At 41.1% G+C, this 20665-nt stretch overlaps 4 protein-coding genes across 5 annotated transcripts; 3 read left to right on the top strand and 1 right to left on the bottom strand.

The window, feature by feature from the left end:
- Nucleotides 1–31: 31 nt before the first annotated feature.
- Nucleotides 32–3286, bottom strand: nudt8 (nudix hydrolase 8). 2 transcript variants are annotated; one of them, XM_026192098.1, is made up of 6 exons: nucleotides 3203–3286; nucleotides 2696–2763; nucleotides 1658–2482; nucleotides 1424–1556; nucleotides 1010–1087; nucleotides 32–778 (listed from the first exon to the last, which is right to left on the bottom strand). In XM_026192098.1, the coding sequence occupies exons 3-6, from the start codon at nucleotides 2479–2481 to the stop codon at nucleotides 593–595; spliced, it is 1221 nt and encodes a 406-aa protein (XP_026047883.1). In that variant the 5' UTR covers nucleotide 2482; nucleotides 2696–2763; nucleotides 3203–3286; the 3' UTR covers nucleotides 32–592. The 2 variants fall into 2 exon arrangements, with proteins under 2 accessions (XP_026047883.1, XP_026047882.1); XM_026192097.1 differs by lacking the exon at nucleotides 2696–2763.
- Nucleotides 3287–3770: 484 nt separating this feature from the next.
- On the top strand, nucleotides 3771–8229 carry ftr86 (finTRIM family, member 86). The gene is made up of 11 exons (XM_026192091.1): nucleotides 3771–4407; nucleotides 4729–4824; nucleotides 4926–5159; nucleotides 5249–5402; nucleotides 5480–5605; nucleotides 5704–5754; nucleotides 5895–5936; nucleotides 6034–6075; nucleotides 6260–6322; nucleotides 6402–6604; nucleotides 7672–8229. The coding sequence occupies exons 1-11, from the start codon at nucleotides 3898–3900 to the stop codon at nucleotides 8005–8007; spliced, it is 1857 nt and encodes a 618-aa protein (XP_026047876.1). The 5' UTR covers nucleotides 3771–3897; the 3' UTR covers nucleotides 8008–8229.
- A 3364-nt stretch (nucleotides 8230–11593) lies between these two features.
- On the top strand, nucleotides 11594–13042 carry LOC113036907 (cerebellin-1-like). The gene is made up of 4 exons (XM_026193495.1): nucleotides 11594–11636; nucleotides 11977–12084; nucleotides 12180–12320; nucleotides 12408–13042. The coding sequence occupies exons 1-4, from the start codon at nucleotides 11630–11632 to the stop codon at nucleotides 12830–12832; spliced, it is 681 nt and encodes a 226-aa protein (XP_026049280.1). The 5' UTR covers nucleotides 11594–11629; the 3' UTR covers nucleotides 12833–13042.
- Nucleotides 13043–14895: 1853 nt separating this feature from the next.
- On the top strand, nucleotides 14896–16195 carry LOC113036956 (uncharacterized). Its single transcript, XM_026193593.1, has 4 exons — nucleotides 14896–14955; nucleotides 15047–15151; nucleotides 15231–15371; nucleotides 15456–16195. Exons 1-4 carry the CDS (start codon nucleotides 14922–14924, stop codon nucleotides 15887–15889), a joined length of 714 nt encoding a protein of 237 aa, XP_026049378.1. The 5' UTR covers nucleotides 14896–14921; the 3' UTR covers nucleotides 15890–16195.
- The last annotated feature ends 4470 nt before the right edge of the window (nucleotides 16196–20665 follow it).

Genomic DNA, 20665 nt, shown 5'->3' with positions numbered 1-20665 from the left:
CTTGTAAATTAAATAAACCATGCAGAGAAAATATGTTTAAAACAAAGTTTATTGCATTGTTCTTCAACACACCACATCACTCCTAAATACTCCGATTACTTCAGTTGATCTAATGTTAGCTAACACAGGAAACAGGCTGTCACAGCGGTACTTTGCTGCCCTGACAAACATTTAACAATTCACAGTCATGTGACATAATTGATCTGAGAAAGCAACTCACTGATTTTATTTTAACCCAGGTGGTAACTTTTATTATAGAAATAATTAAAAGACTTACCTAAAAACATAAAGAGTTTGAATAAGAATCACTCAGTGTAAAATTATAACGTTGACCCACCAGGTTCACGTTCTTCCTTAGAAAAGCTTCCAACACCTGCTTTTCATTTTTAAACAATCATACAAATTTAAGGCTCAGAAAGTGCACTAGCAGAAAGAGCTTCTTCCTCACTCTAATAAATTCAAGAGAGGAATTTACCTTCCAAAACAAAAGCGGCTGTATTAAACCATTTTGGATTTGCTCAGATTCACTTGGTGCAAAGCTTATATTTGTCAGAATAATCCTTCAGTTGTTGAGTTCAGTTGTTGTGCTCTATTATGGAGGGACAATGAGTTTCAGGGTATGGTCTAGGGCAACAGCAGTCAGGCCCCACACTCGATGTTTGCCATTCCTAAACACCGGAAGAGTGTATCCGTATTTGTCACCGGTGCGGAAGTGTGTGTAGCCTCGGTTTTGGGGGTTACACAAGTGAGACAAGGACAGGGTGAAGATCTCATCCACCTGGAAGCGGGAAACAGACTCTCAAACTTTTGGCATTTTTATTCGATTCAGCTTCAGTAATTATATTTTTAAAAATTGTCCAGCTCCTTGGAAGCAAAATATAAAGCAATGAGGAGTTGCTCAAGACTTCTGCACAGTACTATATATTAGGGTCAAGAATAACATGAGACTAGTCAACTCTAGTCTCACCCTGTTCTTTTCAAACAGACAGAAAATGGCAGATGATCGTACCTCCCCAGGGTTTGGTTTGAAGTTCAGCTCCTCTAGAGGACCGAGGTTAGCCAGCACAGGAGCAATAACCATGCCCGACTGGACCGAAACACATGAACAGATTTTTAATTCAAATTTATCTCAGGTATTCGAATGTTTTGAAGGTTTTTACAGAAATTCCTGCTCATTTCTATTTTATCTACTTGTATAAGGAATCTGGGTATTTTGGGCAGATGGTCAGACCAAATAATCAACACAGAGCTCTTACAATGTCACATAATCCTTTTTCACCATTATTTATCAACCAAACAATGAATTTACAAAAAGAAAAGTGGTAAGTGCTTATTTAGGGTAACATAAATATGGTATGATTTTGTCAATTATTTTTTAATATGCATTTCTACTTGAGAGTTCTACCAGCACAGCTCCACTCACCGCATCTCTTAGTGGCTTCAGGACGCCCCACACCTTTTCTATTCTCACATTTACACCCAGCTCCTCCCTGGCTTCCCGCAATGCTGTGGCCACCACATCGCTGTCTGAAGGATCGCTCTTTCCTCCAGCAAAGCTGGACGGGAAAAAAAAAAAGAAAGAAAAAAAAGGCAGGACTCATAAAGTACTCCAATAAGTAAGATTTAAGACATAGCCTGCTTCTAATCTACCACTAACCTGACATCTCCTTTGTGCCTGCCCTTCAGAGTGCTGGACCGCAGGGTGAAGAGAAATGCAGGCTCCCCATCAAGAGAGCAGAGGGAGACCAGGACGGATGCCCATCTCTGATTTCGTTCTTTCCTCCCCTTCTGCAACTCGTAGAGCTTCAAGTTAGGGCCCAAGTGCTGTCGACATCTGTTTTCATTCCCGGGGGATAAGCAATCTCTCCAGGTATCTGACATGCACGTGGCAGCCTGATGAGTAGCTATGGTTTTGTGGAAACTAAGGCTAGGGAGTTGTGGTTTATTGTGCTTGTTTTCTAAAGTCCAGGGACTATGTGCTGACAAGCTGAGAGGTCTAACGAAGTCCTGTCCATGAGTTAAATGGCTTTGAAGAAGGCTACACTGAATCTTACTGGTGCGGCTAAAAGAAGGCAGGTGAAAGTCCCAAGGTTTTCTCCAGCGCTGAAGGCAGGTTATTTTGACTAAACAGTTCCAGTAAGTGCGCACAGGATCACACACTTGTTTGGTTTTTGTAGAGGCAGAATGGTGGTGGTTTAATAAAATGGCTTTGAATAGAGGGTTTTCAAACCGTGTCTGTCTCAGCTTATAATTGAAGCTACAAAAAGATACTGGTGCTGAACTATAAACAGTCTCTGTGGATGGTCCATCCTTGTGGGTGCCTGTTCCACTTATTTCTGAGTGTCTCCTTCCTTTCTCGTGACTTGCTCCCTGCCATCCAGCACATGTGATCTCGGAAAAACCACAGAGATGAGAGTCTCTTAACAGCTGTAATGATCTTTTGGGGCAAGACCAAGTCAGAATCCGAGAACTTGCCAACATCCTATAAACGGAAACAAAACATACCGATATGATCGTAAATGTATTAGTCAATTAGTTGTGTTCATTAGCTAGTTAAACCAACTTGAAAGAAGTGAAAGATGAACTAAAATCTGCTCGTCTCTGCCAGCAGGGGAGGTGAGGGATCAGATAACATGGGTAAACAGGGCTGAAGATACCCTGGCTTAACCGAGATCAGAGGCTCACCCAAACCTACCTACAGTAATACTGGTCATTGTGCTCTCACAGTCATATCTCGGTGTTACGTTTCACTGTTGTTCAAAGCTGTTAAGACACAGAAACGTATTTTATATATTAGCTTCGAATACGGAGTTCACGTTTGGCTCAAGTTTCTCCCAAACTTGGGTTGAATACAGCTAGCTAGCTAGCTGTATTCATTTGTTAGCAGTGATGACGATATATATATATATATAAAATATGACATTGTCAATGTTCAGACGTCCTCACGCCAACTAAACCCATGGAAAGAAGGCTTTTTGGGCGAGAAAATCTTCAGTGTCTTTAAAACGAGTAAGGAGCGCACGCAGGCTAACTGACCGAGCGATCAAAACAAAAACCAAACAGCTGAAGTAGCTCATACCCCAAAGCTAACACTCAGATTTGGCTTATGACAAAGCCCCAACGTGTTTCACGGTATGTCAGAAAACACACCAAGGTGCCAAGTATGACAGTAAAACGTCATTTTAACACAGAAAATGCTCACCTTGAAAGCTGAATCAGCAGCGGCTGCCAGCAGTCAATATGGCGCCGGCTAGCTTCACTCGCGTCAGTGTTGCCCTCACCACGTCGTGATGACGCCAAACTTATTGCACAGCATTCAAGCTTAGCCTGTTGTGCTTTCTTTATCCCCTCCCGAAGTTTGGTTTTAAGACACGACGTTTACGTTATTTAGTGATTAAATCACGTGGAAAGCACCAAATGATGTCAGTTTATGTAACAGGTTTTTAAAACCAGTCCTTCTCGTTTGGACTGTGTAGGCCCGCTTCCTTTACAGAGGAGACTAAAACAGGCGCTCTTTACAGTTTTTTGCCTATGGGCAGACTGCCTGGCAAGAATGAATGTGACTGGATGATTAAACTTAATTAATTCGTTTGAGTAGCAAAAATCAACAGCAAAATTCATTTTTCCATTAGGAGGCTCCAACAAACTGTTGAAACCCATGATGTCAGATTGATAGACTCCTCACTCCACCTGTTTAACCAGCCCCACCCTGAGCCGTTTCTTCATGTTTTAAGCAGCAGGTGATTCATATGAACTGGCATTTTAGCCTCGTCATTTGTTGGGTGTCATTGCTTTAATTTCTCTGACCTGTTTGCTGTAGTATCAGTTCCGTGACTTCACACAGAGAACTTTGTGATCCATACAAAGAAAGTTTAAGCTCATCTCCTCCCAGCGAGCATGGCCTCAGGTTGGACTGAAGAGGAAAGCTTTGCCTGTCCAGTATGTCTGGAAACCCTGAAGGATCCAGCCACTCTACCCTGCGGACACTCATACTGCTTGGCTTGTATTCAGAGCCACTGGGACAAAGGGGGCAGCAAAGGTCAGTATAGCTGCCCCCAGTGTAGGCAGGTGTTTAACCCTCGGCCCTCACTGGCCAAGAGCACCCTGCTAGCAGAGGCTATGGAGAAGCTGAGGACCAACAGCCTGAAGCAGCACTCCTTCACAGCTCCTTCCCCCGGCCCACCATCCATGCCGGTCTATTTGGAGGTCCAGCCAGATACAATGCAACGAAAGGGCAGCGTGTACCCACAGCTTCCCTCTGTGGAACCCAAACCCTGCCACCAACACGGCCGACCCCTGGACCTGTTTTGCCATGACGACAGGGAGTGTGTGTGTGAGGTGTGTTGCCAGCATGGACACAGTGGACACCGTGTTGTCAAACCGAGAGACGAGAGAAAAGAAAGACAGGTGTGTAATTGTAATTATTTCAGGTGATATTTTCACTCTGCTTTTATTTTTGTTTATTTGTTTTTGGGTCTCTAAACAACTTTTAAAATTAAAGTAAAATGCTGGTAAAAGAAATACACCACTATAAATGCAGTTTCCAAGTGTAACTAAAACATTTCTTAAGCTAATCTTGAAGGACTTGAAAAACAAGTCTGAAGCGCGCCTTACTGATGTTATAGTGATTCCCAGCAAAACTATGTAACAATATCACAAATAGCCTGTACAGTCTCAAGTACAGTCATTACTGCCTCACAATGTATGTGTGCATGTGTTTGTGTATAGAAAGAGCTTGTTCAGATGCAAGCAGAGGTACAGAGGAGGCTCCAGGAGACGGATAGGAAGATTAAGGAACTCCCACATTTTGCACGTCAAGACAAGGCATGTAGAAAACCTTATTAATTCATGCCATCCTTGTTTACTTTGAAAAATATGAAATTGTGGTGACAATATGTCCTCATCTTGCTTGTCTACACTACCAGGCCTTGGTCCAGGCTCTAGAGAAGGAGAGCACAGATTTATTCATGGAGCTAGCCAAGAACGTGAATCTAACAGGCACCCAGGTCAGCGAGCTCCTCTCTACCCACGAGGCCTCTTTAGGCAGCCAGGCTGAGGGGCAGCTCAACAGACTGGAGCAGCAGGTTGCACAGCTCAACTGGAAGAGTGAAGAGCTGAGCAGACTGGCTGACATGCAGGACGATGTCTGTTTCTTGAAGGTAACGAGTGTGAAGCGGAGTGCACATATTTTAGTGCTAAACTAGATCTGTAGTCTCTGACTGTGGAATTTGTGGTATTTGTTCTCAAGAACTTCCTCCTCATGGAGCCGCTGGTTCAGACTGATGCCACAGTGATTGGGCAGGAGGAAACCATGGTGACGTCAGTCCGCTCAGTCATGAAAGAACTGCAGGAGTCAGTTCAGGATCTCTGCAAAGGCAGCCTGGAAAAAATCATCACAATAGGTCAGCTCTTCTCTTCTACTCTCTTCTCGTCTTTTCTCTTCTCTTAATAACATAAGGTCAAAATTTTCCTTTTGCAGTGAATAACCCCTTGGCTTTGACTACCAGTGGTCCGGAAGCAGCAGGCCCGCTACCAGCGGGACCAGTACCAACAGGCCCACTACCTGCAGACCCGCTACCAGCTCAGGTTCCTGCCCAAAGTACAGGTACGTTAAATACCAGTCCAATAAAAGCTTTATTTTGACTGTTAGCTTTTGACTGTGGAAAGGACACCTTTTTACATGTAAACCCTTTTCTTCTGTAGTGTATGAAATGAAAACAGACTCTCCACCCTTGCCACCTTTGCGACCTCAAGGTAAAACATACACACACACACACACACACACACACACACACACACACACACACACACACACACAGAATATACTTTAATGTGGCATTTGAAAAAACACTGAGTTCATATTTTACTCTTGTTTTTATTTTTTTTCACCTCAGGGCCTCTGCCTTCAAGGTCTGGTGGTTCTGCTTACATTCAAGGTAATGCTTGAAAGGGTTTCTCTAATGTTGGCTGTCATAGAGTTTAGATATGCTTTAGTTTAACTGTTCTGTTTGTTGCTTCTCTCTGTGAATGAAGCTTCAGCCCCACCTCCACCCTTGCCTGCTCCTCGACGTCAAGGTAAAAGCACAAACATTATCATTGACGATATCCACGTCAGGCAGTTACCCCGTCTTGTAGGAGATAAAAGCTGGCTGTGGACAGCTTTGCTCACCTGACCTTTCACAGATACCTCTTAGAGTATCTTGGGGTTAAATGTTACTTTTCCTTTTTACAATGGTGTATTTTTTTTCTGTCTTAACAGCTTCTGTATCATCAGTGGGATTTATGAAACCAGAACCAAAAACTCGAGATGAACTCATAAAATGTAAGTCTTTTGTACTCCAGAATACAGACCCCTTTATTTGTTCCAGTCTTAGGTAAAATGACAAATCCTCTTTCTTTAGTTCGTTTCGAACCCACTATGGACCCCAACACAGTGTATCGCCACGTTCTGCTGTCGGATGGCAATCGTAAGGCAACGATGCGGGCTGAGAACCTGAACCCACCAGACCATCCTGATCGATTCCAGTTCTGGAGACAGGTTCTCTGCAAAGAGCCGCTGGGAGGGAGCCCTTATTACTGGGAGGTGGAGTGGACTGGGCAGAAGGTGCTTGGATATGATTAAGTGTGTGTGTGTGTGTGTGTGTGTGTGTGTGTGTGTGTGTGTGTGTGTGTGTGTGTGTGTGTGTGTGTGTGTGTGTGTGTGTGTGTGTGTGTGTGTGTGTGTGTGTGTTTTTCAACTGTAACTGTTTGAGTCGTAGAATTAGTTAACATGCTTTGTTTGCCCAGTCAGTGCTAAGTAATGGTTATGAAAGAACTCTAATGCCATAAAAGTCTTCAGACCTAAAAGCAAAATAGAAGTCTCACAATAGTAAGTCTGACTAAAGAAGGCTTAAATCAATATTCTATGTCCTACCATTCCTTTTAGGATAGGTTTTGGCTATAAAGCATTTTTAGTTTTATATATTTTAATTAAAATAAATGTTTTTGAGGATTTAAATCATGCAGCCAGCATTTGTCTACACAGGTAGTCTGGTAATAGAGGGAACTGCCCTTTGTGCTCCATTTTAATTGGCTAATGGAATCCATGTATACAGAAACTTCAAAGGAAACCAATCATTTCAATTACTTTCTGCCTGGAAAGTAATTCATTTTCTCACACAATGCACAGAGTTGCATCATAGTTTATGCCAAGTCATACTGTATTAGAGTACCAGAGAGGCCCTAAGGACAAAAGTGCTATAAATACAAAAATTACTGACATTTCTATTAGTCACGGCTGCGCTCGTTAAAAGACACAATCTGTTCAACATACATATTTGTCATATGTTATTTTTGTAGGTTATTTTTAAAAAAGAGCCACATGACCTCCAGTTCTGAAAACCTGTTTAATGCACTTGTGCATTAAACAGGCTCTTTTAATAACCAACAGGGGGCGACTCTTCTGATTGCAAAAGAAAAAGTAACATTGTATAAAAATCTATGAAAATTTGATCCTACTTTTGAATTTATTTATGACCTTGATAAATATATTCTTAGTCATCTTATGGTCTCAATTTGTAGTTTAAAGTTCTGTTGTTTCCCTTTTTGTTTTTTGTTTTTTAAAGTGATTAGCAAACGACTCTTACATTTGTGCCCCTCACTGAATTTATTTTCCTCACTCCCATCATGCAGGTCACCATCGGAGTTTCCTACAAAGAGATAGAACGCAAGAGTAATGATGACAAGAGCCGTTTGGGCCACAATGAGCTGTCTTGGAGTCTGTACTGGTCTGGGAGCGGATTTTCCTTTTGGCACAATAACCAGGAAAAACTGCTGGGTGCACCAAAGGCCAAACGGATCGGCATCTACCTGGACCAGCATGCAGGGATTCTGGCCTTTTACAGCATCACCCAAAACCAGGCTACCCTCATCCACAGACACCAGCAGCAGTTCACTGGCCCTCTGTTCCCAGGATTCAGATTCTGGGCAAGAGTAGGTGCTACAGTAACCATTTGCCAATTAGACTGATGTGCACAAGAGTAATTATCTGATGTTTTTGATTAAAGATGTTTATCTGGCTGCAAGAATGTAACAGCTTAAGGTTTTTAAAAAGGATGTCAAGGATGCCTTCTTGCTCTGGAGAGAACTAGTTCAGTCAGTTCTTGTTTACATAATGATTTTGCACCAACCATGATTCATGTAATATAAATTAATTTTAATATGTCTATGTAAGTAAATAAAAGATTAATAAACTTGCAACACATACCTCTGTGATCTGTTTTAGCATTTTTTTTTTTTTTTTTAAATGAGTTGACTGACTGTATCTTATAGCGCATTGGGTCTATTTCTTCCTTCTTATGTGACCAAACACATAACCAATATAATGCTGATCTTCTCTATATCTCACTGACCTTTATGCCTAGAGCTTCCCCTCCATTCTGCACTTACAATATATTTAGTATTCCCATATTTATTTCGATCTTTCTCCACACACAGATACGATGAGCTGAAAAGTCCTGATTTGTGTTTGGTCTGTTTAGCCTTAACTCTGGTTCTTCCTTACTGACTTGTTACTCTTCCGAAGGAAACTCTTGTGTAAGTCTTTTCTCTCTCAGTGCAGATATTCAGAAAATATCTTGCTTTGCACTAGTTAGTAATCAAACACTATTCACAGGAGAACAAGGAAGAGCTCATTTTACATGTTTTGGCAACAGTTTGTTGCAACCCCGCCCTGATTGAAAAAGTTGGACACGCTAAATAGATACAACAAATCCCAGCCTTCTAAGATAACAACATATGCTTTAGAATGGCACTGTTCTCATATATATAAATATACTACAGCATTATTGGTTAAACCTGGTGACGCTAGTGTTGCAATCATTAATATGACCACAAAAGTATATTCAGTGCAAAATGACTAAGCATGTACTTGTGGACACAAAGTAAAAACACTCACCTTTTTTGGCCCAGAGGAGAGGTGATACCTGACCTACAATGACAACAAAAGACCTGGGAGGTGCACATGTTGGCGTGCTGTTAGCAAGATTATCTGAGGTGAGACTAGATATGGTTAGAAAAAAGATGCAACTTTAGGAAACGCACCTGCTGTGAGGTAAATGTTTTGTTGAGTTCCATATCTCACTTCTTTGCCAGCTGTTATTTTAATCTGAATTTAGATACAGAAAATGATACAAATAATACTGCCTAAGGGAAGCATGTATAATATAAACAGAACTGGTCCTAGTGCAGAACCCTGTGGAACTCCATTATTAACCTTACTGTGAGCAGAAGGTTTCCTACTTACATGAACAAAGTGGATGGATGGATTGATTGACTGATTGATTGATTGACAGGATGAAGGTGACTGATCTGCAGGCTAACTGTTAGGTGGCAGTAGAATACAGAGAACATTTTCCCTGGTTTTCTGCTGTATGCTACTGACTGAATTAAGGAAAAATAAGCTGCTCTGGGATTTGTGGAAACTTAAACCTCACTGATAAACTTTAAATATCATCCACATTTATCTGAAGTAACAGTAGTGTAAATTGTTTTGTTTAAACCTGTGCAATTAACAGCAGAAAGCTGTAAATTGATTTAGTGGTTGATATTTATCAGTCATGATGGATGGATATCCTAAAAAGTATCAAAAAAACAAAGCAGAGGTCTTTCATTTTATCTGCTTTCTTCTCTCTTGTTTCATGCTAAAATTGCAAATATTCTCTTGAGACTTCAAGCAGAGATTAGGAACAGGATGATTCTGCTTTTTAAACTATGCTGTCTCCAGCAACATCATTTGAGCCACTGAGTTGTACTTTGAGAGTCGAGCATGCAAATGGCCGCTAACTTCTTTAGTTTCTTATCTTTTTTGAACTTTTGGTTTGGTTTATTTAGCTGAGACTCACATAGTTGGAAACTGCTGCAAGTTGAACCAAGGTCAAGCTGCAGGAAGGACATTTTTTTGGATTTGCATTACTTTTTCTTTGGATTAAATTCCACGCAAACTACATTAGTCTGGATTCAAGTCAACAATCTCTTCCTGTGGAGTAGTAGTTTTTTTGTGCATAAGAAAGTACAGTAGTTTTATTAATCTTAGATTCATCACAGGTCAAAGAAAGCCCAAGAAAGTCTGCAGGTGACACATGAAAAAGCATTAGGGCAGACAAGTAAAACCAATCTGCCAAAAGTAAGGGGAAAGTGAATCGTAAGTTACTGTAATGCACTAATACACATGATCATTATAAAGAAGAGCATTGAATTTTAAATACAGTGATTCCGATCTGGAGGTAGACTGTAATTTAATGGGTTGTTTACAGTTTAAATGAGTGTTTTCATACAACATTCAGCTGTTGTAAATACTAATGAGTAATTATAAGCTTTCATTTCAGCATAGAAAGCAATACCCCTGTTTGCTCAGTATAAAGCTATCAGAAGCAGATAATTAGCAGAGATTAACAGAAAGGCTTTAAACATGAGACACACTGTGGTTCCACTGTATTCCTACTTGTGTGCCTCAATACAGATTTCTACTGGGCATTAAGCAGGTACGCAGTGACCACTGGCCACCCAATCAGCTCGTACAGGTTCTGTGTTGAGTCACACGGGGCTTACACGTGTCTTAATTTTTCTGCCATCAAAATCTCCACATTGGCCCTCTTTACTGAATAGCCTGTTTTTCAGCAAAGAAAGCAAAAGATTTTTTTTATTTTGTCTATGGCTTGCATAGACCTCTTCAAACATAATTAAACATATTTCCCTCTGTTTCAGTCTTTCTACTAAGCAAATTACAGCCACACAGTCATGACAATGGTATCAATCATGTGATTCCAAAGCGACCAAGTATATAGTCCACAGCATATAATTATTTAAATAATTCAACAGCTTATAGTGGTGCAGCACTCTAATATTGATCCGCCCAAACAAATTGGTCTGGACTGAAATAGTTCATCAGCATAAGTAAGAATGAATGTCTTTTAGTTGTACTTTACCTATAAGGTTAATTAGAAAGTGATAGCATGCTAACATGGTAAGATGGTGTACATGATTAATGAAATGTTTGATCATAAATATGTTAGCATTGGCATTAGGATTTACCTCAAAGCATTGCTGTTTTCTACCTGACTCTAACAACATGCAGGTGAGCTTCCATGTAGGACTACTGGCAGTCAGAGGGTCGTGCTGATCTCAGCAGCAGCTTAATGAAATAAATCCTGCTTACAATCAGCACAGTTTATCCTTCCAAAAAGGCAGGTTTGTTGTTTGTTTTTAACTCAATCATGAACATGGAGAGTGCAAAAACAATGTTTAGTAATCTGACTAGAAAAAAAAATTGCTCATAGCAAAGATATGTGTGTAACATCAAACAAGGCAACCTGGAGCAGCACTCACACATAAGCTGTCTGTCAATGTGTGGATTTGAGAAAATGAGAGCCTCTAGTGATGAAAAAAAAAACAGATTAATCTTGAGCTATAAAGTCACAGAGGGAAAGGGGATGAACAACAAAGAAAAAAGAGAGAGGAGGAGTCGTGTGAAAAGAGGTTACAAGGGAGGGGCTTTTAGAAAACTATATATCCATTACTTTCGTGTCATGATCAGTCAGTACAAACTTCCACCCTTCAGAAGCATCATCATTTGCCATATATCAGCATCAACATGAGAGGTGAGACTAGATGGACGCTGTATCTACATTGAAATAAGATTTTGGAGGAAGATTTTTTAATTGCAAAGAACATTAATGGATTTAGCTCAGGTTCAAAATATTCAGACTCTAGTAGGCAAAAAGGACTAAAGACTGCGTGTTAGAATTTTACATTTAGGAAACTAAACCATGTGAAAATGAAAAGTATATTAGAAGAATCGTTTACATTTTGGGATGTTGAATATCTCCAATTAAGCTCGTCAATTCCACAAATTGAAAAAAGGTAGAAAATAGTAGTGGTTTAGAGTCAGTTCAACATTTCAAAATAACAAAGATGTCTGATGCCCTTCTTTTTCTCCAGCAATTGTATTGCTGTGTCTTCTGCATGCAGCTTTCGGTCAGGACAACAAGTTTTCCTGGCTTGGACCTTTGGAGAATGTACCGCAGCAAGCCCCCGTTCAAAGCCAAGGTGAGAGGCTGTTAAATAAGAAGGTCTGCATTCATGTCTCAATATAGCTCTGCATGTTTTTACCTGAAAACCTACTCATTTGTGTGTGTATGCAGTGTGTGTTACTGACCAGGCGTCGTGTGGCTGCTGTCTAATGCAGAAACAAATAGGCAGGTTGGAGAAGTTCTTTAACATGAGCATTAACAAACTGAAGGACGAGCTCATGAGCTCCAAAATGATCCTCAACAATATGAGAGGTGAGTGACATCAAGTGGCCAATAAACTAAAAGTCGAAGCTGATAGATTTCTCATTTCGCTAAGCTATTTCTTCTCTGCATTTCCAGGAAGCCGCAGCGCCTTCTCCATCGCTCTAAACAACAACTCAGCCATGGTCTCCTATGGCCCCTTCTCCAGTGATAGCATAATTAAGTACAAACATGTCTTCATCAACTTGGGAGACGGCTACAATGTGGAGACTGGCATCTTCACCGTGCCCCGCTCCGGCGTCTACAGCCTCTCCGTCACGGTTTACAGCTCTGCTCGCGTAACCCTGAGCAACTGCGTCACTCTGCAGGTTAACGGCGAAAATGTGGCTGAAGCCATTGAAAGAAGTGGTCAGGACCTTGAAGACAGCACCAGTGTTGTCGTGGCTGTGCAGCTGAACGCCGGGGACCAGCTGTCTGCCAGGCTGCTCCAAGGATGCTCCTTAAGCGATGACATCAACCACTACAACACTTTCACTGGTTTTCTGCTTTATGCTTCTGATTAAGTTGGCATAGTGTGCTTTGTACCAACGTTTGCCTAATACAGCCAAAATGTAAGCCTGCTAGATGAAAATTTTCTATGGTGACATCAGTGACTTGTTTTGTTCTTTCTGAGATTGTATGTCATTATGCTGAAGAGATGTTTCTTAAACACTCTTATGTGGATTAACCCTTGAATTACTACAGCTGTATCTTTTTTTTAGATTGTTGAAGTGTCTTGGCTATAACTGTTATTGATTTTGATTTAGTTATAAATGTTATATTACTTGTCTGTGAAATCTGTCAAGCCTATAAAAATGATGAAATAAATCAGATCTTTAAAAAAACACAGTTGCCTTTGTTATAATTTTTGATCCATTCTGTAACAAATAAAGCAAAGTTGTAACGGTGGTACTAGCATAGTGTGCTGTTCACAATTTGAGTGGAAAATAGAGGATATATAATCATTATCTTCTTTGTGAAATAAAAAGATAAATTGAAATAAATGCTATTCCACACCAATGAAATTCCCAATAAGTCCTGTGATGGCCTAGCAACCAGCGCAGGGTGTAATCCAACTCTTGCCCAAATCAAATGATACTTGTGTACTGGCTTACTACTCCTCAAGTTGAGCAGTCAGAGAGTCTACGTATCATTCACTATATATATATATATATATATATATATATATATATATATATATATATATATATATATACACACACACACACACACACACACACACACACACACACACACACACACAAACTGCACTTTTATTTTCGTACTTTGTGTCTAACATTTACACACACTCTAATAGATTCATCAAGGGTTACGTTGGGGGTATGTGTGTTTGCCCAAGGATGCCTTGGAGGACCAAGAACTGATCCAATTAGTAGACAACTCACTTGAGTCAACCCTCTATCTTAAATTTGATAGGATGGATGGATGCTTTCTAAATAACGGGCAGCATGGTGGCATGGTGATTAGCACTGCTACCTCACACCAAGAAGGTCCTGAGGTCAATTACACCACTTTTTGTTGGGAGTTTTCATGTTCTCCTCATGTTTGCGTGGGTCCTCTTGCTTCCTCCCACAGTCCGAAGCCATGCACTTAGTGGGGATAGAATAATTGGAAAGTCTAAATTGCCCATAGGTATGAATGTGAGTGCAAATGGTTGTCTTTGTCTATGTGTTAGCCCTGCGACAGACTGGCGACCTGTCCAGGGTATCCAGGGACAGCTGGTCCGTACCAGCAACCCTGAAAAGGATAAGCGGAAGCGGATGGATGACTAAAGCAAGATTTAATCATGTCCTAAATTGCAACAAACAGTGCAGCATTAAAATATATTATTGGTGTATATAATTCTGAATACATTCTGTAGCTAATTAAGATGCTGTAACAATGTAACAAATCATGTGAAACTACGAGTACTGGCAGCTTCATTTGTCACCCTTTCATTTCACTCTAATCTACACAGATTATTTCCTAATGTAAAAATGATCACAGCACCACACTGTATAATATACACAGTATAAGCCTGCAGTGTAGAACGTTGCTCCAGTCTTCCTACTATATACATATATTCTCACGTTCAGTGAGAGACTGAGATTACCAAAAAGCACCACTGAATGACACAGGAAATCATTCCTACCTGCCATGTGTATAGAGCCCTTCTAACACATTTCTGTTGGACCAAAAATATGTCAACTTATCTATCACACTGAAAGCACAAGCATGTAAAATGACAGTGCTTTTGTAAAGGCAGGTTAGAACTGTGCATAGAAAAGTACACTAGACTATCAACCAGCACTTTACACCTTGTCTGCTAATGAGAACACACTGACACCTCTTTCCAGATGATAGATGACACCTCACCGGCATCCACAACAAAGCCTTAGAGTCAGGGTGTGTACCTGCTTCTGTGTGATTTTTAAAGCTGAGATCAAGTGGTGATGATACAGCTTTATCAGTTGCACAGGTAAAAAGGACAGGGAAAAAACCCAACAAGGGGCGTTGTCAAAGTTGGAAGGCAATAAGGGAGGAGCGCTGTGAAAAATATATATCCATGACTCTTGTTGAGCTTCATCAGTCTCTCTTACCTTTCATTCATTCATGAAGCTGCCATCATTTAGTGTCGGCATGAGAGGTGAGCCTACGTTTACACACAAAACAGGTATCTAGTAAGTAGCGCTTTCTCTTTCTTAATTGGTTTATCTCTTTCACATTTTTCTCCACAGCTCTTGTACTGCTGTGTCTGCTGAATGCAGCGTTTGCTCAAAACGAATATTCCTGGAACGGACCCGTCCGGATTGCTCCAGATCCCGACCCCAACGCAGGCAGTGGTGAGGAACTATGACTGCACAAAAAGTGTGTGCTCATATATTCTCTGTTGCAAGTGTGTTAATGTGTCTTTGTGTTCAGCATGCAGCACGGACAAATTCTCCTGTGGTTGCTGCCTGATGGTGCAAGAGGTGAACAGGCTGAAGACCTACTTTAACAAGAGCATGACTGAGCTGGAGAAGGACTTCCAAAAGACAAAAGAAAGTCTCAGGGTGGTTGAAGGTAAGTGATCAATTATAAAGGACATAACAGCAAAAGCAGATTTTTTTGCACTGCTAACACACCACCTCCCTTTTGCATTTCCAGCCAGCCGCGTTGCCTTCTCTTTCTCTCTATTCAGCGATGAGAATTTTAAGTGTTACGGCCCCTTCAGCGAAATGAACAAGATCGTCATCTACAAAAATGCCTTCCTTAACTTGGGCGGAGCCTACAACATGAACACTGGCGTCTTCACCGTTCCTTTCTCAGGCGTCTACAGTCTCGCAGTCACCATCTTCAGTGACGCAGGGTCTCCCGGCAACATGCTGGCTGCCTGTGCCAATCTGCAGGTTAACAATAAAGTGATGGCAAGAGCCAAAGAGTTTAATACCAATGACCAAGAAGATAGCGCCACCATAGTTGTGGCCATGCACCTGAAAGTTGGAGACATGGTGACTGTTACCTTAAGCAGTGGCTGCTATCTCTGTGATGAAAGCTACTACAACACCTTCAGTGGCTTTCTGCTTTATGTTACTGAATAAGTTGGAGGATGGTTGGTTTTTATTGCAAGTTTTGCTCCACTTTTAAGGTTAGAGTCTGCTAGGTGAAATTTTCTGCATCAGTCTATTGTTTGGGGATTCTTTTGAGAAAGTCCCGGTTTTAAATTCATCGTGCTTTGATTCAGCTTGTACAATCTGAAAGCTTAAACCAAGAAACTATAAGAGTATCTTTGTTCTGAAAAAAACATATATTTTCTTGTTTCAGTAATGGCCTGTAATGTGTATATACAATCAGCAGCCATGCACCTTGTAAAATTACATGAACTGTAATCAAAAGGTTTGTTTTACCTGAACAATTGTGTGATTGTTTGGAAAATTAAACTATTGAAATACTGATGGTACTATGCTGTTTATTTTTTTAGGTATTGATGTTTTCCACAGACCAACTTTATATTGAACTATATTTAGTAACACACATATATCAATTAAATTAAAAAAAAACTTTATTTACAATCTTGCTCACAGTGAGCATGAATATGAAGCCTTATTAAACCATATTACCACTCTGGTGACAGACATACATGACACATACAGTATCAATGAGATGAATGTCTTAACATTTAGTATATGGTGGATTTCAGTCCATTTTAATATACTTTATTTTATTTACCCAATAACATCAGTCAGATGCATCCAACTAATCTTTCATCCGGTACCACCTTAAACCTGATCTTATACCTGTCACCTGTTCAGGGGTTCAGAGAACGATGTTCGGGTGAAGGACTTTCACCATGTTTTTACATGTTAAATTGTACAAGTACATGCTGACCTGGGCACCTTATAGTCACTGAGTCGGCCATGGTTTGTATACCAAAGTGGTCTAGAGTCATCTGGTGATTCTTAAAGGGGGGCTTCAATTCTCACATCGGTAACAATAGTGAGACCCGAAGGCGGGTCTGTCATAAGACTTCTTTGCAAATAGTGATTTGTCCATAAAGGTGTCCATATCAACTGGTGGTAAGTTGGGGAAAGATGCTGGACACTATACAAACGTATAGTGAAGGTGCACTTGGAAAATCTGGCAGAGGCCCGGTCTGTGGGATCTTTAACACCGACCTGAGGCAGAACTTCAAAAGCAGGGACGCTGGGCATGTTGAGTCGAAATGAAATAGGTTGCACCGGAGCGGTTCGTAGCGTAGAGTGTAAAGCGACAGGAATGAGAATTAGCACTTCCCAGTTTCTTGAGCGCCTCCTGGGTGAAGTGCTCTGGGCATTTCCTACTGGAAAGAGGCCTTGGGGCAAACCTAAGTCATGCTGAATAGATTATATCTGTCAAATGGCCTGGAAATGGCTCTTTGTTCCCCTGGATGAACTCAGGGAGGTGGCTGGGGAGAGAGAGGTTTGGGCTTCTCTGCTTAGGCTGCTGGTCCCACGACCAGGTTCTTGATAAGCACGACGGATGGATGATACCCGAGTTGAATCACAAAGACATTTAATAGACTGAATATCCACATTAGTTTTTGATAGCGTGATCAGTAGAAAAGTCATCAGTAGAATAGCCGTGACTCGTGATCAAAAGAGTTTTTAAAACTTGCTAAAAATTAGGCCAAAATGCGTCTTAAGTCTAAAACTGCCTCTAGCTAGATGTTAAGAAGTTAAATTTGCTGGGCAGTTTTTATACATTCTGTCACAATAAGTTGAATTATTAAATCTGAAAAATAAAAGAAATGAAAACTGTTCAAAGAATTAGTAGTATTTCATTATACTTTTCAAACAAACAGCAGTGGGACCTTTTTACTAGTTGTTTTACTCCAAAAGAAAGCAGTCTTTTTCTGGATGGGTTTCGTCATACTGAAATGAACTCGGGCACATTTTCACACCCGTATCAAACAATCTCTGGTTTGAAATCACATCTGAGGTTATAACACTGCATGCCAGTTTTGTCCCCAGGTGCTACATGAATTATCTCGAGGACAGGAAATCAGACATAAAACACCTGAGATACCCTGGCATTGAGAAGATCAGATAAGAAGAACATGAAACCATGCGATGAACCAGGTCAACTGATTTGAGACTCCGTACACACAAGTGATGAACAAAAGACAAATACACTCAACAAAAATATAAACGCAACACCTTTGTTACTGCTCCCATTCCCCATGGGATGGACGTAGAGACCTAAAATTCATTCCAGATACACAATATAACCATCCCTCCCAAACAGTGGTCACAAATCAGTCCAAATGTGTGGTAGTGGGCACATCTGCTATATTGAGATAATCCGTCCCACCTCACAGGTGTGCCACATCAGGATGCTGATCTGACATCATGAGTAGTGCACAGGTGTACCTCAGACTGCCCACAACAAAAGGCCACCCTGGAATGTGCAGTTTTGTCTCACAGCAAAATGCCACAGATGCCACAAGCAATGAGGGAGCGTGCAATTGGCATGCTGACAGCAGGAATGTCAACCAGATCTGTCGCCCGTGCATTGAATGTTCATTTCTCAACCATAAGCCATCTCCACAGGCGTTTCAGAGAATATGGCAGCACATCCAACCGGCCTCACAACCGCAGACCTCGTGTAACCACACCAGCCCAGGACCTCCACATCCAGCAGGTTCACCTCCAAGATCGTCTGAGACCAGCCACCCAGACAGCTGCTGGAACAATTGGTTTGCACAACCAAACAATTTCTGCACAAACTGTCAGAAACCGTCTCTGGGACGCTCAACTGCATGCCCGTCGTCCTCATCGGGGTCTTGACCTGACTCCAGCTCGTCGCCGTAACAGACTTGTGTGGGCAAATGCTCACATTCGATGGCGTCTGGCACGTTGGAGAGGTGTGCGTTTCACGGATGAATCATGGTTCACATTGTTCAGGGCAGATGGCAGCTGAGAATGTCCCAGTTCTTGCATGGCCAGCATGCTCACTGGACATGTCACCCATTGAGCATGTTCGGGATGTGCTTGACCGGCGTATACGACAGCGTGTACCAGTTCCCACGAATATCCAACAACCTCGCACAGCCATTGAAGTGGAGTGGACCAACATTCCACAGGCCACAATTGACAATCTGATAGACTCCATGCAACGATGTGTTGCACTGCATGAGGCAAATGGTGGTCACACCAGATACTGACCGGTTCTGGGTCCCCAGACCCGCAATAGCGCAAAAAACTGCACATTCCAGGGTGGCCTTTTGTTGTGGGCAGTCTGAGGTACACCTGTGCACTACTCATAATGTCAGATCAGCATCCTGATGTGGCACACCTGTGAGGTGGGATGGATTATCTCAATATAGCAGATGTGCCCACTACCACACATTTGGACTGATTTGTGACCACTGTTTGGGAGGGATGGTTATATTGTGTATCTGGAATGAATTTTAGGTCTCTACGTCCATCCCATGGGGAATGGGAGCAGTAACAAAGGTGTTGCGTTTATATTTTTGTTGAGTGTATAATACATTTTTCCAGGAGTACGGACATTTTTAAATGTGGTTGTCAACACATGAAAAACCCTGTTATCAAATAGGGCCACGTCTTTTTGAACAAAACACCTGGTTTCAGGTTAATAACAAACAGTAGAGGTGAATGAGGATCTGCTGTACAGCAAACCCTTTTTAATGGGGCCAATATTTTAATTTTAAATGCTTAACTTTTATGCGTAAAAAAATATCCAACTATGATTTCAATATATACACTTTGGTACAATCACGTTATTTGTTAACTCCATGCTAAGGATGATGTTGTATTAAGCGCACACACAGATTTATCTATTTGCTTCCCCATATGATGGGGCAATTCATTTTTATAGCTAACAATGGGTTAACAATTGGGCCATTTACCATACAAAATCTTGTCAGGTAGTCACTAGTGGCCAGCTGGTTACATAGAAGTTTGGGTGTACAGAAGTCTAAGAAAATGCCTCCTAGAACCCTTTTTCAATAAACTCTCTGTAAATGATTTTATAGACACAGTCGCTAGTTTCAAGTCCTAGTGAATCAAAACTATTATTTATTTTAATAAATTGTTTTCAATTAGAGTAGCCGGGATATATCCTCAGTGCAGTCAGATCCACTGCTTATTCATCATGTCAAGTTTCGAACACTAAGATGGTGGTGGTGAAAATGCTTAGTTCAAGGTCTATTTATAGCCTAGAGGATCTTTTTTTTAATTGGAAATACAACATCGGCCTCAGCTGGTCATGCATGCTCTGCATCTTACTACTATTCAAAGGATCTATTAGTCTACAAAGGCTTTATATTGGACTGTGCAGTAAAAGGTTGGTTGTCAAGAAGGAGCTGAGTAAAGAGGTAAACTAGTGTGCCTACAGCCTCTCTAAAACATGGTGGAGGCACTGTCATGGTTTGTGGCTGCATCAGCCAGTGGCGCTGGAAATGCTGTCAAAATTGAAGTAATTATGAGTACAGAAGAGTACAGTCAGATTTTTAAACAATGCAATACCATCTGGAAAGCAACTAATTGGCAACAGCTTAATTCTTCAGCACCACAATAACCCTACTCACATTGGCAATGCAGTAAAAGAATACTTGGATAACAGACAAAGAGTGGATTGATCTCTCCAGGGCCTGGAACTCAGCATTATTGAAGCAATGTGGGATCATCTTGACAGAGAACCGAATGAAAAGAAGCCAAGATCTAAAGGTTTGAATTTTCCTTCAAGACGTCTGGAGAACTTTTCCTGAAGACTGCTTAAAGAAATTATAAGAACGATTGAGTAGGTGGTCAAACCAAATATTCATTTTCAAGCTCAATACTTTGTAAAAACTCAGATTTGCCTTATATACACTG

The sequence above is a fragment of the Astatotilapia calliptera genome, chromosome 14, assembly GCF_900246225.1.
Source record: "Astatotilapia calliptera chromosome 14, fAstCal1.2, whole genome shotgun sequence".
NCBI classification, from domain to species: domain Eukaryota; kingdom Metazoa; phylum Chordata; class Actinopteri; order Cichliformes; family Cichlidae; genus Astatotilapia; species Astatotilapia calliptera.
Note: the sequence above shows the minus strand (reverse complement) of the source record. Positions and strands in the feature narration are given on the sequence as shown.